General features: G+C 37.8%; 2 protein-coding genes and 1 long non-coding RNA gene across 3 annotated transcripts; 1 reads left to right on the top strand and 2 right to left on the bottom strand.

The window, feature by feature from the left end:
• Positions 1 to 657: 657 nt before the first annotated feature.
• On the bottom strand, positions 658 to 2268 carry LOC145234113 (putative MFS-type transporter C09D4.1). Its single transcript, XM_080098890.1, has one exon. The coding sequence runs from the start codon at positions 2196 to 2198 to the stop codon at positions 750 to 752; it is 1449 nt and encodes a 482-aa protein (XP_079955016.1). The 5' UTR covers positions 2199 to 2268; the 3' UTR covers positions 658 to 749.
• Positions 2269 to 5641: 3373 nt separating this feature from the next.
• LOC145234060 (uncharacterized) lies at positions 5642 to 7174 on the top strand. The gene is made up of 3 exons (XR_013861262.1): positions 5642 to 5892; positions 5968 to 6111; positions 7114 to 7174. It is a non-coding gene; the product is annotated as an uncharacterized LOC145234060 (long non-coding RNA).
• Positions 7175 to 7295: 121 nt separating this feature from the next.
• Positions 7296 to 13002, bottom strand: LOC145234059 (uncharacterized). The gene is made up of 10 exons (XM_080098836.1): positions 12860 to 13002; positions 12355 to 12469; positions 10949 to 11132; positions 10703 to 10872; positions 10139 to 10552; positions 9646 to 9768; positions 9007 to 9105; positions 8377 to 8625; positions 8018 to 8267; positions 7296 to 7759 (listed from the first exon to the last, which is right to left on the bottom strand). Exons 1-10 carry the CDS (start codon positions 12961 to 12963, stop codon positions 7488 to 7490), a joined length of 1980 nt encoding a protein of 659 aa, XP_079954962.1. The 5' UTR covers positions 12964 to 13002; the 3' UTR covers positions 7296 to 7487.
• Positions 13003 to 18591: the final 5589 nt, after the last annotated feature.

Raw genomic sequence — 18591 nt, forward strand, 5'->3', positions numbered from 1 at the left:
AAATATCGTTTACATTATCATTTTAATGTAGTTCTTAGAACAGAAATTAAACTCTCGATTATAAGCTCTTTTCCTCTAGCATTCCTCTTTGTACTATATATCATGAACTTTACTGAAATGATGCACAGACAACCAGTAAGAGATTAATATTGTGACACAAATTCCCCCTACAAAATTCCCCTCCCTAGTGGGGAATTCCCTCCTGGTTGGGAACCACTGGTTTAGGTTATGAAGTTTTCGATAGGAAAGGTGTATACTTTATATCAGGGGTCGTCAAACTGTTTTGTACAGCAGGCAGTTTTGAAACTGAAATTTTATCGGGGACTTGCCTTTGAAAAACAGCAAATGTTGAGTAGTGAATATTTATTACAGCTCGTTTAAGTTATTACAACTGTGATTCAATGAGAAGATTGGGCTTGTTATATACGGACCAGTAACGAACTCCTTACAGGCCAGTAGGGTTTGTTGCCGGCCTCTGCTTAATTGGAGTGTTTACTTCGTTTTAATGTTATTTTACCCCAGCCCTTAACGTTTTTGCATAGTTTCTATGCGTTATTTCATGATGCTACGCGTTTCTAGTATGCGACTTTTTGGGGAACTCTAAGTTACTTATTCAAACTAATTGTTCATCAGTATGAAGTAGGTCTCATAATTACCTTTGATTTTTCCACAACGCTTTATTGCGCACAGAAATCGATTGATAAACGCATGTAACGCAACAGCATTTCAAACACACTTCAAATATCAATTTACGATCCGTTTCCGTTCTGGATTCGATTCGTGAGAAGAGGTTGAGTTTCTCTTGAGTTTGTATCTTCACAATCCTCTACATTTAACCTTCCGTATTCCGGCTTAAACATAAAACAAAGTAAAACGCCTAGAACGAAACTGGAGCTTTGAAATATCAGAACACCTGTTCCACCGAACGCGTTGAAAATTAACCGACCGATCGGACCATAGAAAAGTCCTGTTGGAAGAGCAATCCCAATTAACCAAATACTTACAAACGCTTCGTCAACAGGGTAAGTATGTTGTGTTGTCATGTCGTATATCGTTACCATGGAGATCTGCACGAAAACCCCCAGTAGGGCATTCCCCGCATAGAGCAGTTGGTATTTGGCGAAAACGTCGCCTAACAGTATTAAAATGGTGGATAGGAAACAACAGAAGGTTCCAGCGATAGTGAGACGTTTGTATCTCTTGTATTTGTTGACTATTCTTCCTGCGATGAATGTCCCAACGGCGTTTCCTAATGTAATGTAACACATAGCGCCTGACCCTACAATGGACGATTTCAAGCCAAGGTGGTGTTTCTTTGAAAACTCTGAAACGATTTGCGCCATCATAGTGTACTCCACTGTCGGGGTTTGAAACAGGATCGCAAAGACAAACGCCCCACAGACAAACGTTCTGTTCGTGAGCACGGTTTTTGTCTGCCGCCAAAATTCCCTATTCGACTGAGTTTCACAGAACTCTTTGGCGGTTCTTTTGCTTTCCTGTGCCATAGTTGGAGGTTTAGGAGGCAGGGCTGTGACAAAAATGCAAACCAGCAACGCTACAACAACAGCAACAGCTACACTAGCGCTGTAGATCCATATTAAAGTATTTTTATCCTCTTTCAGCCATAATGTTTCTTCCAGTGATGTTGCATTGCCAGTGTGGTGTGCAAGAAGGTAGGTAGGTACTAATAAACCAATGCCATTTCCAATGTATTTGCCAAGCGCGTTTATGCCGATTGCTGTGCCAACTTCGTGCTCTGGGAACCAAACAGCAGCAAAAGCAGCAGGCGTTGTCATAACGAGTTGCAGGGAAAAACCGCTGACAGTTTGTCCAACCACACTGAGCGCAAAAAGTGACCTGTTTGTCATTGAAACGGCAAAACAAGCAAACGCAATAATGCTGCAAATTGCGCAGATAATAGAAATACCACGAAAGCGTACAGCGTTTTTAAAAGCCATCCACGATATGGGAAGAGTCAGTAACAAGGGTGCTGCGTTTATAGCAACAGTTAACCAGTCGACTTGGGCATGTGTAACGTTGAAATAGGCGACAAAAAATTTGCTGATCTGACCGAACATAACGTAAGACATCCCAGGTAAGGCTTGAAGTATCGCCAGAAATACGAGGAAAACCCAACGCCGTTTGTAAACCTGAGTGGTAGGAATTTCTTCGTCATTCTTCTCGAGACTGTTAATCATTTTGCACCTGGTTTTACTATGAAAAATACACTACTCTATGCTTCTAAAATAAAAAGCATTTGTTAACTATATAACTTACACGTAAAAGAGACTTAAAAAGTAAATTTGCTCGAAGTCTTGCCATTTTATTAACGTTAAAATAGTATTTTTATTACTGGAACGTTATAAAAGTACTGTAGTCATCTTTATCTAAACTTTTAGCCAATAATTAGTACGTTAACAACTGTTTGGTTCTTAGATAATGCTAGACTGTTAAGTACGAAACAAATATTTTTTCTTCTTGCCAAAGTTGTCTGTTAATAAGTACATGATAAAATTTTTCTTTAGAACACTACATACAAATTTGTTAATGAGTATGAGAAACATGATTAACGACCTGTAAGTCAAACGTAACAAACATTCTAGTACATACTATTATTTTCACCATAGCTGAAACACTTTAAATGACGCTGAAACGCTGTTATAAAACTTCGACGTGGTTTTTCTGATCTGTACGCTAATAATCGTGCCGCCGTTGCTACACTTGCCACATATTCCAAAAACAGGATGGAATCTTTGTGCTGATATGCCGGTTGTCGCATATTTTGCTGGGAATGCTAGCACTGTTGGTTATATTACTTCTATGAATTTTAATGCAAATAAAGGCTTGTTTCAACGTGGCGTTCTCATATTTGTAACATGTCCATTACAATAGTGTTCAGCATGACATATATTGTAAAGACGTCTATAGGATGATTTAATGTTGAAACAGTATTGTGCTTTATAGTTTAAGGGAAAATTGACATGAATTGATTTTAATAACCAGGAATAAATTGACTATTTTGCCGAAGCAGGTTTTCCTTGTTAGTCGGCTGTTTATAAACTCTATTTGAATAAGGAATCAGTTTAAATAAGATGTAAACAATAATGCTTTTTGAAACCTAAACCTTTACGCACAAGTATACTGGTTGCCTGGAAGGATTTTATCGTTAACGGCTTTTACAACTTTCGTGGCTGTTTTTGGTAATCCATCTATCCTGGATTGTAGGGAATTTTCCAAAAATTCATACATTCGACACTGACACAAACTGGTGTCACTACAACTAGATAGGCATTTATCCTGGTATATAAAAACACTACATAGTTTAAACGTCCAGGTACTGTTTAATCAATCTGTGTCTGTCATTCTATGGTTTTTGCGAATCTAAATTCAAAACCTTCCTTTTTGTAAATTATTATTCTATAAACCTAATGGCTAATGAATATAGCCAGTGAATAAAACTTGTTCTTGGGCCCTTTCTAGAACAAAATTGCCGTTGAATTGGCATTATGTTTAGTTAACCTGTCATTCCAACGAAGCGAAAACAAATTATTACCAATATCAGTGAAATATAACCTTTAATTTTGGCAAAACTTTTCTGTTTTGGTTTCAGGGTGGAAATCACTCATTGTACTTTTGCTTAAAAACTGTCACGGAATATAGTCGCTTCAGGCACGATTTCTTACATTTGTGCTTCCGTCATTCAATGAACCTGTTTGGTTTGATGTAAGCTCGTTAATTTTCTAACACAAACAAATTGTTTTCGTTCTTTTCCGTGCCGATAATACGTTACAAACACAGTATCCCCAATGAAAACAAAACTAACTTCTGGAAAAACAATTCAATAGCAGAAAAAACTGATTAATAAACTCTCTTATATCTTTATTCTTTTCTAGTAGGGTTGAGTCTGTTTATACTAAACTGGCTAGAAACAGAAAATAAAACATTCTAATGCCTAATACAGCGCTATAGCAATTACAACCTCTTGTGACCTAAAGCCTAGAAAAATAGCATTCTGTCATCTCTGCTACTAACAAGTATCATCGTCATCAAGGCATGTTTTACTGTTTATTTTTAAACTCTGCTTTTGGTCCGCAGGGTTTTTTGCTACTGTGGCCACATTATGTCTACAACTTACTTATTATGTAACGACTCCAGGCTTCTATACTTTGCTGTTACAGTGAAGCCAGTTTTTAAAGTGTTTCAGATTTCCGTTATATTCATCTATTGTTTTGCCTAGTTGAATGCCAAGCAAAACTTTACAACCGTAACCTGCCATTTTTCAGCGGTGCCAATATAAAACTAACCACTACTGTAACTAATCGTCTTGGTCCAGTTTTTAGCATGCAGCGTTGAACCGACAATGAAAAAAGAAGGTGCATTGTGACTTCACAGTGTCTTTTAACACGTTGTGTATTGAACCAAAACATGGGTGAAGTGGAGGCAATGAAGCTTATGCAAACAAACTTCACCTATTGGCCAAGTTTCAGAAGCCATTTACACAAGACTGCTTGCAAAATCTCTGGTTTTGTGGAAACTACAGGATTGAGACACATTTAAAGGTGTTCAAACAATCTGCACTTGCTGCAGCTTAGGCTAATTATATTTTTATGCATCAATGCGTTTTTAGGTAATTTATTCACATTTATTCACCTCAAATGTGGCAATATTTATCCAGGCCAAAAGTTTTGCTTCAAAGTATTACACAGTGCAAAAAATCATGAAAAAAATCGTGTTTCTTCTAACTTCTCTTCGTGGGTGGTTGATTGTCAATAAACCTACTTATTATGGGTTACTCTTGTGTGAAATTGAACGCAAATAACTCAAGTAAAAGTGCAGAATAAGTGGAATTTTGATGCATAATTATTATAATCGCAAGGTAATAAGCTGTTGTCATTTTCAGTTTCAACCTAGTTCATGAGGTGTTTGAAATTATATTTATTTGAGTTCAAATTAAGTTGACTTTTTTGTAATGCATGTATATAATATTTGTTCGCAAGGTGTCGCTCCAGGGCTGTGACGTCGTGTAAATAGTTCCACCTTGGTTGTGGCAGTGTGTGTAGTTAGCTCTTGAAAGCTGATGGAAAATTTTTGGACAAAAAGCGGTTTTTCTACTTTAAAGTAAAAATCAGGTATATTTGAACAGAATAGCGAACGATAATGAAGGATAAGGTTTATTGGAGAAATTGGGTTTTTATTTAGTTTTGAAATCAGGGAAAGACTACAAAACACAAAACTCAAGGTTGCTGCAAAATGTTGTGAAATCTACATCAAACAATACTTTATTGGAAAACTTTAGGAAGAGCAAGAGTTATTTGGACGCAGCGGACCAAGCATTCTACTGCTGTCAGATAAAGAACGTCAGGTTTTACCATTTTTTAACATTGTAAAAACTAGAACCCGATGGTACAAAAAAATGATTATATTGTTACTTTGCAGGCTTATAGGAACCATTTAAAAGTGGTGATTCAAGTGACCTCTTTGATTCAGACTTGGGACTAAAAGATAGTTGGAATAAAATGTGTTTTACCTCATATGCTTTGAACCGGTAAGAAAATGTAACCCTTACAAAGCTACAATAATGAATGTAACTTACAAAACAATTGATTGACTGTTTCCATTCCCCATAATGTTGTGCAATGCGAACCACGTGGCAATCAACTAACGGCGCCTTGAGTTAGCGGATTTTGCGCATTGCCATCAGACGTCAAAGTGTGTTGTGCCTGGGGAAGGCGATGTCAGGAACAAATTGGAAGGAACCACTTTACCCAAATTGGAAACGCAGGCACAACGCGCTGGAACCGTGTATACGTGCAACACTTAATCTGTAAGCATTCGTTTTTATTTTAGTTTAAGTTTGCATTGATTTTAACCTAGCGTCTAAAATCACTCAAGGTTTGTTCAAAAGTTGAAATCCTTTCGTCAAACGTCAAATTCCTCAAATATATTTTCTTTGTTTGTTTTATATAGTCAAAGTATATAGAGATCATCAAGGATTGACCTCTTTTATGACCATTAGTTTGATACCTGAGTCCAAAACTAGCTGCTTGATCACGAATACACATCAAAATACTACAGTCTGTGATGCAGTTCTTCTGGCAATTAAGCAATAAGGTAACACTTATACACTTCTGTTTGACTTTGTTGTATAGTTGATTGCATACGCCATTTTTGTGCAGCTATAATTTATGCAGTAAGTGGTACTTGAATTACTATTCTATGTTTTACTAAATAGTTAATTACTTTATAATTAACAATATAACTTTATAAGTTAATTTCATTTTTTGTTTCAAGACTTGAAATCAACAAAAAGCGACATTTTAAAAAACACGTACTTAGTTCATTACCTTGTGACGGTCCTACTGAGGTTATGACCGCCAGTGGGCAGCAAAGGGTAATTTTGCGTACATTTACTTAAACTTGGTTCCTTTAAGCAGGGTCATAATCAAATGGTTTAAGTCTCCTGACCAACCCACAAATATAAAACAGCTAATCGTAACTTGTACTCATTAGCGTCCTGGATTCGAATTCCGTGAAAAAACAATTTCTTTGCTGAGGTATTGATTTTTTCTAATATTTTTCCTTTTCTGGACATTGCATAATATCCCTGAGTAAACTGAGCACCGCTGTAGTTGGCATTGGATTTTCTCTTTTTGGCTGCACATCAATTTATATATCACATAGATTTTTATCTGACTGTACTACACACAAGCTTCCTAAACACACAGAGGACCACTGTGGGCAACATTATATGTGAACTCTCTGGTTACACTTCATCTAAGGGAAACATAGATTCTTATTCAATGATAATGTGTGATACACAATAGATACTAGTTAGAAGCATTTTACATACTTCTCTGCTGAATTACTATGTATGTCTGTTATATAAAGGCATGATTCTTTTCATTGCGACGTTTTGTTTATTATTTCATTTTCCATATATTTCGCTTACGGTAAAAACAAATAGCAGAACATTTCCAACAATGGCGAATCGTGTTTATGACGTCACAATGTGTCATAAGCCGTTGCTGCATTGTCATAGCAACGCAACATAAACTGATGAGATTCTATAAGGCACGTTCGTTTATCAACATAAACACGGTTATTTTTACGCAGCGGAAATACGGGAAAACGGGTGAAGCAGCAAATTACGGAATTGCACCGAAAACAAGTGGAATTAACGCGGGAACTGTGAGCAGCGAAGCGGAACGTTAAGGTTTGCGTGATGCAGCGTAACCTAGCAACAACATAACAAAGTTTGGAACTTTTGAGGAAAATTTTTTGCTCCGTACTTCAAAAATCTCGATACAATAAAACAATAAAGTTCTTTGGGTGCGAGATAAAGTGAAAAAAATAATTTTGAAACCTTCGAAAAGTCACACTACTGCGCAAAACTTGACTTTGCAAAATGGCGACGTTACGATTAATCAAAACATTCGTCATACTGATGACGTCACGTGCGCTTCAATATGCGATTGGCGATGACGTAGTCATGAGACTTGAATTGTTCCGTGACGCGGATGGGGAATTCCCAGGTGATGCGTTGACCGCTGGGGCGGCGATAGTGAGCCCGAGCGAATCACGTGATCGGGTGACGCGCTGGAGTTAGATGACGTCTGATCGGGCGATACGTCACCGGAATATCTAGTGACGTAAAGGAGGGAGGGAGGGGAAGATTTGGATTGTCCCGGGTAAGTTACTGGGAGGGGAGAATCACATTCATCGCTTGATGCTGTTCGCTGGATTTTTGCTGGGGAACCAACTGTAAAAAGAATACACTGGTTATTTTTGTGTATTTTAAAGTTGAGTAACCGAAACGGTTTGGCTATGTTATATAATATCTCCAAGGTAAGATTCACTGCTATTTACTTCAAAAAGCACTTTACTTAAAACTGTTATTTAGTACAAGACACATTAGTGACGTGATAAGTAGCAAGTTCAGGGTATTTCAAACCAACAACCTGTGTCTTGACTGTATAGTTTTTGCTCTTTATTGTAGAAACATTTGTTCAAATCTTACCTGTGAGGTCAAGTGGAGAGGGAGCCCGCTTTCGTTTGTTTTCTTCGATTTCCGAACATTCATCGTCGCATGAGCGCGACTTGTAATGAGGGTCATGATGCGTCGGAAGCGGGGATCGAACCGACGACCTTCTGCTTCCGACGGATACAGGAGAATCCCCATGCAACCTTTCGGTCGCTTGTGACGTCATACAGGTGACCAGGTGACGTTTGAAGTCGTCGAAGGTCGCATGTTTGCCTTCCGTGGCTGCCTACATAAAATACTAAATTTAATACACAAAACATTGACAAAAATTCATAACACAAAAAAATTTGTTACGTCGTTCTCAAAAATTGCTTAAATATTTGTGAAAAAATCACCTGAACAGCGATGACGTCATTGACGGCACTTGACGCAGCAGTGACGTCATTGGGGCGCATGTGTACCGCTAAGTTGCGCAATCCCTCGCCCATGCCCTCTAGCACAGACTTCATCCTTTCACGCTCGACTTCGAGCTTTTCACGAGCTTCACGCTCACGCGCATGCGCACTTCGGTAGTGGTTGAGCTCGCCCTCTAACGACTCGATTCGGTGCTGGGATTCGTTGAGTTTTGAGTATAAGTTGTTGCACTGTAAAAAAAATTCGATGGTTAGGATCAGTCAACTGATTTGCATATTATTTCCAAAAATTTTCCCGACCATATTTCAGTTTAACACTTGCTCAATTAATCTGGTAAATAATGATATGTTTTTGAAACTACAAGTGGCTCTCAATTTCGAATCAAGACAAAAATTTCCAGTACTTTTCTCAAAGATTGTGGCCACAGAGATTTTCTTAAAGATAGGAATGCCGAGCACTTGTCACTTTGACGGAAGAGTTTAAAGAACAGCGACTGACGCTTCGTGGAAAAAGCACGCGTTACATAACTCGGAATCGAATGCGAAAATACGAGTCTCCTTGAAAAACTCGCGTAAACAGATCAAGTCGATAAGCTGCTGCTGACTTTTTACCTCAACTGATTTATTGAGTTCGGGGTTTCGTCCCATGAGCGTAAGGATCTTGTTCAAATCTCTTTCCAATTCTCCCGCTCTTCGTTGAAGCTCGGCCGGCTGCAAAACAAATTAAGTTCGTTACATTTCGGCTCGCTATGTTTCGCAGAAATGCTGCTGACCGATTTGGTGCGTGATGTAAAATGGCGGCTGGCTAATAACTTCACTTACAGCTATATTATCTCATTACAACAATCCCCTTCGTTTGTACATTTTTCTCTTGATTCTGCGTTTTGTTTTCGATTTGGACAAAAATTGGGTATTTATTCGGGACCTTGTTATTGCAAAATATTGTGCGACTAGCTAATACGTAAAAAAATTGCCTGTTGGTTGATAAAATGACATTATGATAATTTAGCGTTTGTACAACAGCAAATGCATTATCAGTGACAAATGGCTTCGTCACATAGGCGCGCATTTACGTTTAAATCATTATTGGTGAATATAAAAGTTAATAATGTGAATCAGAACTTAAAGCTTTCGCACTTTTAGTTTTTGTTGATGCTTTTCATGCTATTTCATTGTCAAAAAACATTTTTTTCTACAAAGGCATTTTCCAATGAGCTGCAAAAGTACAAAAACACAATAAAAATTTCTTACGTTTCTCCGTAGCTCATCGGCGTTCAAATTAGTTTTCTTTTCCAGCACGTCAAGCCGTTGAAAAAGCTTTCTCTCATCCGATCTCAGTTTGTCGTTTTCTTCTTCCAGTTTGCGTGCAAAGCTCTGCAAAACAAAAAATGCCACCCAATAAACAAAACGCCAAAGAAGCGCTAGCGAGATTATTCTCTGATAAGGGCTAACGAGAATGTTGCACACAGGTTCTTTTGCACACGAGCTCTGCGTAGCAACAGCCTTGTGCGTCAAAATGTCTCGTGGGGAAGCGTATACTGCGTTCATTTTGCGCTCGACACTGACACCGTACCACGAACGCGGGCAACGTAACAAAACTTTTTGTTGCCTTTCCATTCATATGACGTGATGCTAATACGTGAACGAAGTTTCTATTTGCGGGAAAGGTTGGCCCTGCGCGTCATGCGCATCAGCACCTAGGCCACAAGTAGCTTTGTGACGCCATAAGGCTAGTAGAACTCACCAATTGTTCCTGGTATTTTTGTTCGGCTGCAATGGCCTGGGCTGTCATCTGCTTCATGTGGCCCATCATAGTTGAAGGGTTGGCGAATCCGAAGGGGTTATGCCGGAACCCAGTTGACCCCGAAAATACCGGGGGCACCGACGATGAAAACGGGGTGTGGAGGTTGGGTAAAAGAGGGTACCGGGAATTGATGGCATTGAAACTTGTTAGGGGTGATGAGGTGGGGTCAAGGACATCAGTTTGGCTTCGGGGTAAGGGCAACGCTGGCAGGGGGCTGGACATCGGGGGCTTAAAGGGAATTCCACCGGGTTGGGAAAGCCAGAAAGCCGGGGCGGTGAGGTGATTTGAGGTCGAGGTAAGAAGGGGCGCGGTGCGTTGAGGTGGAGATGTGGAATTAAACCGGAGTGGCTGATTCTGCAAAAAAGATAAATACTTAAATGTAACAGTTTCACCTAACTCATCTTACCACTGAGGAATGATCAAAGTTTAAAAATAAAGATTTAATTTACACCTATTCGAATTAAAATATTTAAAATATATGTTTTGAGGCCAAACAAAAATTACCTCAGAGGAATTATTTCTTCTGTAGGGCAAAAACGGTTTTGTCCAGCTTTCGTCATTACGCTCCAGTGACCCGAGGAACGATGACGTAGGTGACACATTGTTTGATGACGTCACTCGGTCAGTATCTTGGCTCTGGCTGCGTTTGTAAAGTCTTCGACGGATTTGTGATGCTAAAATAGTAATATAAGTTCAGAAATAGGCTATGATAGTTTCTAAGCCCTTTTAAACAGTTTGACCTTTAGTTACCTTTGTGCACTGGTGGTAGGAGCTGATATACCCGATACGGTTCACTGATGTCCAATCGGCTGCGGTCAGGAAGCTCACGGATGTCAGGCATCTTGTTAAGGGCACATCGCAGTCTTGTCTTCCACACAATCGGTTCTGGCTTATCAATCCCTTCCCTGTATCTTCCACTGTGCTTTGCCCAAGCCTGGAAATAAATGCACCCGGTTAAAAATCAAAGCTCAAAGTTTTTTTTTTTTAGTATAAACATGTCAAAATTGTTTTTAAACACCAGATAAAATGCACATTTTACAAAATTTGACTGGTTAAAATAAGGCAATTGCAATTAGTTAACACACTAAATTTAAGAAATTGTAGAAAATATTTTTTTGCACAGAAGTTTTAGTTTGTCGTTTCTTCTTATAACTAAAAAATAACACGAATAAAAGTTTTGCAAAAACCAGCGATAGTTTATTTAATGCAATATGCTCATTTGTTAATTATTTTGGATACTTTTCCGGTGTTGCAAAACTAGAGATTCAAGTCCACAGCAAGGAACCAAGAAAAAACAATAATTGCCGTTACACCTTTTTCCAAGTATAGCGTAACATTTGTTTTTCGAGTTTTGCAGCATATTTTAAGCGACAGACAAAAGTAGTTTTTGAGGCGCAGAAGAAAGTATCGGGATTATCTTCGTTCGTGCCACGGAGAAAGGCGTTGTTGTGATCCAATAATGGCGATTATATATAGAAACCGATAGACGCCAAACAATTGACTGCTTGACACCTGGTCATTGCAGTGTCAGAAACACACACAAAAAATGTAACCACTCTTTTTTGTTTTAGTGTTCAAAATTAATAATGTATTATCTCTGATATTCTTTCAAATATATTAAATAAAAATAACTAAACAATATATACGTTTGTACATATTTTTAAATTTTCTACATTTTATGGTAAAAAAGGTAATTTAATTTGTCTATTCCGAAAAGGGTATGATTTTAAAGCATAAACTCTTACAATGTGTGGAACGAAATTTGTTCGCCATTTTAACTGACGGCAATAAAACGCAACCAAATGCTTAATGCATTAATATGGTGCGGTGTACGTGATAATTGGAAGTATGTGTAATATTTTCTGGAAATAAGAAACCGAAATTAGCTGCAGATATTTTTATGCGACAGTCAATTACAACATGTCAATATATTTAGCCTGTTCATAATTATGACGAGTCATTAAAACGTCAGCAGCTCGTGCTTTTGATGACGCAGCAAAGCGATCGTCCTTAGTTGGTTACAATCATGATTGCTTTTCCCAGTAATCGTTTAAAAACCTTGGAAAAAATTTTCAGGGTGAATTTCATGCTGACTCTGATGATTTAATCATTTTTCCGGCGAATTTATTGTTTCTAATAATGTTTTCTTAACTTACCATAAAAATCTTAGAGTCTTCTTCCAAATTATAATCTTGTCTTCCCGCATGTTTCCAAGGCATTCGAAAAATTGTTTTTTCATCGTTTTCCCACACCAGTCCTGGAATGGTCCCGCTACAATAAAAGCAAAAGTTTGATCAGAAAACTTTAAACGTGAGTTTCTAATTAAAGGTTTCCAAATAACAATGAATATTAGATGTAAAACCTATTTGATCTGCATTTACTTCTGCAATAAATAATTTTTATCATCGAACTAAACTATTACACTACTCGTATTAATGATATGTTTAAAATTATTTTTACACTGCATGGATGGTGGACCAAAACATTTCTTAAACCTATACCTTGGTTTAAATTTGATAATAAAGTCTTGTTTAGCAGACAATTGTTGCAGTAAAATGCAAACGTGTTTTGTTATTTTAACTTGTTCCTAGAAATACAGTGGTGAACGAAGTTATAATGAACTTTATCTGTAACCTGTGGAAATTTAAAATGCAAACTTACCTGTGAATCATTTTCACAAGCCAAGTTCTTAATCTATCTCTGTATTCAGGAGCATAAATATCCGTGTCCATTGAGTCTTTGCTATCTTCGACAGTACTTCCCATATTTTTAGCAAGTCAAATTATTTAAAAATACAAGTAAACTTGTCTGCAAAAAGAATACACGTCATTTTCTGCATAAAAACAACCCAAAGAAGATTTGATTTTAACTTGTTACAAATAAAACCACAATTTTAAAACAAACACGCTTTCAACTATCTTTTACCAATGTAAATACAACTAAAACTGCTAATTTTTGCGCAAAATTGTGTTCTTTACTAACTTTCAATCTGTTTGACCAAATCTCGTTATGATTTATCAAAAATTGTAACTCTCATTTATAAGGTCCTCGAATTTGAGAGAATCCTTCTTCTCGCGTTTGCCTTTTTCTCGCGTTCTCTCCTTTGCCGTACGCAGTGATCACGCTCTGGACCTTGTGACCCTCGCAATTCAGCGAAATGTTCACGTTAAATATAAGACTACGTCGTAATGGCGCTTTCGGGCGCACGACCAATTCGAGTCACGTGACGCGATGTTTATCTGTGCCAAAGGTCACTGACCGCCAGCGTACAAAATCAATTAATGATTACCTAAAAAAAAGTTTGCGTAAAATGTACATAATTTTTCCGCGGTTTTTATCTTTAGTCACGTGAAGTATACCGTGCTGCTTTGAGACTAAACTGTCCTGGTGACGTAATCTGATCATTTAGAAACGAGCAATCAAAATCGCGCGGTCACGTGGAAAACGGTAGCTGTGAAGTCACAATGACAAAGCCAAAACCAAACGTAATTACCCGGTTCGTGTAAAAAGTAATATTTCGGTTGTGTTTGCGGCAAAACTAAACTTTTAATTTCCGCGAACTTATGGGAAGTTTACCGATTGAGGGTGTTGCAATTGGATTTTACGTTTATTTTTTATCATGTTAAGAAACTGCACACGGGTTTAAGTTGCCCCTTAAGTTGCGTGGAAACCTTTAATGTCAGGAAATTCCAGACATCCTGTCCCCTTTTTGGTAAAAGCAGCTGAATATTTAAGATCTACTGGTCCGGATGTCACAAAATGTTTCGGTGGGTTTGTTTGTTATTTTAAGCGCGTTTAATTGTTACGTCAGGAAGTTTTTTTGTGAAATTATGGCCGAATCGGCGACCTTTTAGGTGGAGGCCGCGTGCCCACAGAAGAATTAAAAATAATTATGTTTTTGATTTTATTGTTTCCTTGTTAACATGTTAGAATGTATAATCTTTTACTTATGATGGCAACAATTATATGGTGAAAAAAAAAACTTTTGATATAACTGATCGACCTAATCAAAATAATATCGATGTTTTGGGGTTTCAATTATTTTAGATGAAAAAAAAAACATTTGCGAATTTTGTTGAATTTCACACAAAAAAACAGGCAGAAAAATTTTCCGACACTGTTGTCAGCGATTGACATAACTTTCCAAACAATGAAAAGGAGTGTTTGAATCGCGTTGTCTGTTTTTGATTTGACTGGTTGCAAACAATCCGATCACGTGACATTGCCGACGCGATTTTACTGAGAACGCGCACGACTTTTTCCACCAACCTATTTCGAGACGATTTATTCAAATTGTGACGAGCCATTGTTTTATGGAGGCGTTGGGACGCGATTTGAAATTCTATCGACGGATTTTCCATTGATTCTGTCGGAGTTGACGATTTTTCTAAATGTTCTGTTGCGTTTGTGACGTGTCAATGCTGGGATGTTGAGGTTATGATTGACAGGTCGCTTCGGGATAACTTCCATTGACATTTGAAACGTGTAATATTATGCACAAAAAATTTGAGACCCAAAAAATAATGTATTTACTTGACGTAAATCAAACCAAAATTGCCTGTGGTTCTATTGGAGTAAATATAAATGCTTTTCAAAGGATCTGTTCCTCTATAAGTAGACATGTTAATGTCGTCCAAGATCAAACTGTTTCAGTAAGTGATAATAAAAAAGCAAATACTTCTGATTCTAAATTTTAAATAGTTCTATTTAAATAATCTTTCTGGCGCTGCGATTTTGAGGCGGGATTTATTTAAATTTTTAAAGCAAGACAAACGACCTTGGACGAACAAACGAAATCTCTTACAATCACGATTTTTGAAGTTTAATCCAATCTGACATTTCCAAGGTCAGAATAATCTTGCAGCTGTTTTGGTTAACCTTATGGTTTGAGTCTTGTTTGGTTGCAAGTCTGTAAATTCTGCGCTAAACTGAAATTCTCCTTTCATTTCAACTTCGACAAAGATAAGTTTGTATCTGCTATCGCAAAAGATCAGGTCAAAAATAGCGATGAGCTACTTTACATTTTCTGAGTAGGATAAGAATGCGGTTTAACTACATTTTATCCCTAAAATTCCGTGGAGGAATTTTTTGCAACTCACGTGACTGTTTGTGATATTTTCAAAAATACCTAATTTTGGAATTACAAACCTGTCTAATTTTAGATTAAACATCCACTGACTGAAAAAATGTGTTGTTTTTAATAGATATCCGTGAATGTAAAATACCAAAATAATGCTTTAAAATTTGCATTTATAATACGACTCCATTTTGAAGATGAAACAAAGACCTTTATTGCTTTTCAATAATCAACTGAATCTTTGGAACACTATATACGGATCTGTTCATAAGTTTAATGGTGAAAATAACGGCTTTTAACGTCTATTTGGGCCGTTATTTTCACCATTCAACTGAATCTACCACTACAATTGCAACAAAAAATAGTTTCCATTTTATCCACAAAAATCTTATTTTTTTTATTCAACAATGTTCCTATAAGCTAGACTAAAAAACTCTCAACCCATAGTTAAAACAAAAATATTCCAGGCTACCTTAGTTTCATCTGTTAAACATTTCAACAAACTAGGCTACACTTTTCCGATGGTACCAACACAGTTTAAAAAACGACAGATTTTCTCCACTGTTATCTCTGCATGTTCATGTAAAACAGCGTATCTTCTTGCGCCTTTAAGAAGCAAAAGTCTTATGATATTCGCGTGGGTTTGCGTGTTTTCCCTGCAACCACTAACATCCCACGCAATAAGCACGTGACTATAAGTGCCCGGAATATTTCCTTGCGACAAAATCCCCGAAAAATTATACCACAAAAAACATCCACTAGTTTAGCAACTTTTAAAGTCAATTTAGAATACCGGCATTAACTGTACAGTAACCTACCTCAATAGCGAACCGCCTAACTCTAAAACATAAATTTAAATTAGAGTTTTGGACAGGTTGAAATTACCCTTTTTACGACTCCAAAACTGTCAAATTTTACTATAATCTTTTCAAAACGTTTAGTTTCCAAACCGCATGTATCGAAAATAGCTTACACTGAAAAAGTTTCGACTGCTTTAAGTTTTGCGCAAGACATTCGAAACTTACAGTTGGCGCAGACAATTTGACCACGTGACTAATTAGCCTCGAACAGGCGTTGCCAGCTTTCCCTGTCAGAAGCCTGTGCAAATACTGGCGAGGAAACAGATGTCAATATAATATTCACTCATCCGCGGACGGGCTGCGTCGGGGGCAGGGCAAAAAAATAACAACAAATATTTTTGCGAAAGGAATTCGCCTGAATGAACTTTAAAAATGTTTTTGTCGTATTTTTTTCTGTATTATTTAGTAATTGGTAATTTAGTGACCTAATCAACCCCCTAATAAAACTAGGGGGTCAAAAATTAGGGATAATAATTTAACATACACAATAAATTAGTCAGTACAATTAACAAAAAGGGATTAGGTTTCGGCTATGGCGTTAAACTTGCCTTATTCAAATAGAAAAAATATATTTCCATGTTTTAAATCAACAAAACGTATTTAAAAACTAGCGTTAACAAAGCAAACGACCCTGAATAGTTCTCTAAAATCGCAAACGCCATCGGAATTTATCTTAAAGGTAAATTTTTGACCCCGCCCTGACAGTTCTGCTTCCTACCGCAGTTCGAGTCACGTGACCTGTGCATGAAGCAGAGAATTGCTAAAAAGCGTGGTGACGCAGAGCTTGCGGTTTTAAGACTTGCCCCGCAGGTAACAATGTAAAATGCCTCCATTCAAGGCGCAGGGCAAGCGTACTATCACCGTACACAGGCTCATGTAGGGTTTCATTGATTGGCGGAATCACAACGATCACGTTTAGCATTTTCCGAATTGCACTTGGGGCTTTTACGTAGAACAAGGCGGGACGCTTGTATGAATCGGTATAAGGTTAATCATTCGTGAAACATGCAAAAGTGGTGTGGACACACGCTAGAATAAATGCTTGTTTGAGGATTAATCGCACGGATTTGGCTTTAGGTAAAGGTTGTGGCTTAAAAAAAAAAAATTGCAGTGAAAGTTGCTAGAACCGTTTCTCAGTGAACAATTAATATTAAGAAAAACATTTTATTCTTAATTTCTACAACAGCAGAAAACCTTTGGTATATATTATTATCTAAGAAAATTGTGTTTACTGGTCGCTTCTGTTCAGCTTAGGGTTTTGTGTGCTATGGGTTTTAGGTAATATTGAGAAAGTAACGTACTTTCATTGGTGTGTATCAAGAATGCGCAATTTGCAATTCTGTGCAATTGTTTATTCGAGATGTCAGCTCGCGATATTAGATGCACCGCAGGAATAGCATTTGCGTTTTTCTTGCGATCAAGACAAAAGACAAAATGCCGCTTCATGCAAATGAGCGGACAGAAGTCGATTCACGAATGCGCGGTTGGTATAACAACCACAATCAATGACTCGCGTTGTTTCGTTTTCCTGCAAGCACGCCGGGTGCGACCGCAGCATCACGTCCATGGGGAAACTGAGCATGACCTATCGCGAGCCGCCCGCCGCAAGTCGAAAACCGAAAGTCCGTCACGAAACTCAGCACGTTCCGACCCCGCCCTCGCGCTTTCGAGGCCTAATTGCAGCGCGATAAGCCGATATTAGCCACGACCCGGGCTGTATATCGCCACGGCAAGGCGCACGCGCGGCCATGCATGTTTCGAATTCGAGAATCGAGTCGTCACGACGTTTTCGTCAAGGCATCCCGGGAGCGGCCACTAAACCGCCTATCTACGATTTTTTCTCGTCGATTTCCGCGAAAAATCGACCAGAATTTGTTGCTGCTGAACTTTGCGCCTCGTGTTGATCCCGCCCGCGCGATGGTTGATTGTTGCGTAATAATGCGGCGACACGAAGAACAAACCCTTAACGCTTGAACATGTTGTAATTAATTTATCGTGCTTTACCTTACGGTGTCACATTATTTACTAAATAATATTCAGAATTTTTGAACCAGTTATCCTAAACATTACACCAATCAAGCCAAAGCCGTATGTTATTCCATGTCTTTTTAAAGTTACCTTTCTTTTATAATTCTTAACTTTTTTTGGGCACTTTTTTAAATGATTCTACAGTTTAATAATTCAGTTAAAACAATTTTTAATCTTCAAATGCCAAAATACGTTTGCAATTTTTTAGCTGGTTTCGCATTTTAAGCCGCCTTGCGATTTTTGCGCTGATGTGAACGAATCGAATGTAGTTTTAGATTTTAATTGCACCTTAATATTAAATGTATCTGTAAACAAACCTAAAATCCGATTATCAAATTCCCTTTTTATTATCCCACAGCTTATAAAAATCGTGTAGCGCCAAGTTACCTCTCTTTGACGTATCAAAGCCTGTTCGCGGTGCTGTACCA

This window comes from Phallusia mammillata, chromosome 6 (assembly GCF_965637545.1).
Source record: "Phallusia mammillata chromosome 6, kaPhaMamm4.hap1.1, whole genome shotgun sequence".
NCBI lineage: Eukaryota > Metazoa > Chordata > Ascidiacea > Phlebobranchia > Ascidiidae > Phallusia > Phallusia mammillata.

Bases quoted from the DNA above. Each gene is read 5' to 3' on its own strand.
- LOC145234113 (XM_080098890.1), bottom strand. From the start codon at position 2,198: ATGATTAACAGTCTCGAGAAGAATGACGAAGAAATTCCTACCACTCAG.
- LOC145234059 (XM_080098836.1), bottom strand. From the start codon at position 12,963: ATGGGAAGTACTGTCGAAGATAGCAAAGACTCAATGGACACGGATATT. The intron at 10,553-10,702 runs GTAATTTTTGTT...TCTTTTTTGCAG, and splicing joins GAAGAAATAATTCCTCTGAG to AATCAGCCACTCCGGTTTAA. The intron at 9,106-9,645 runs GTAAGAAATTTT...TTTGTTTTGCAG, and splicing joins CCGATGAGCTACGGAGAAAC to CCGGCCGAGCTTCAACGAAG.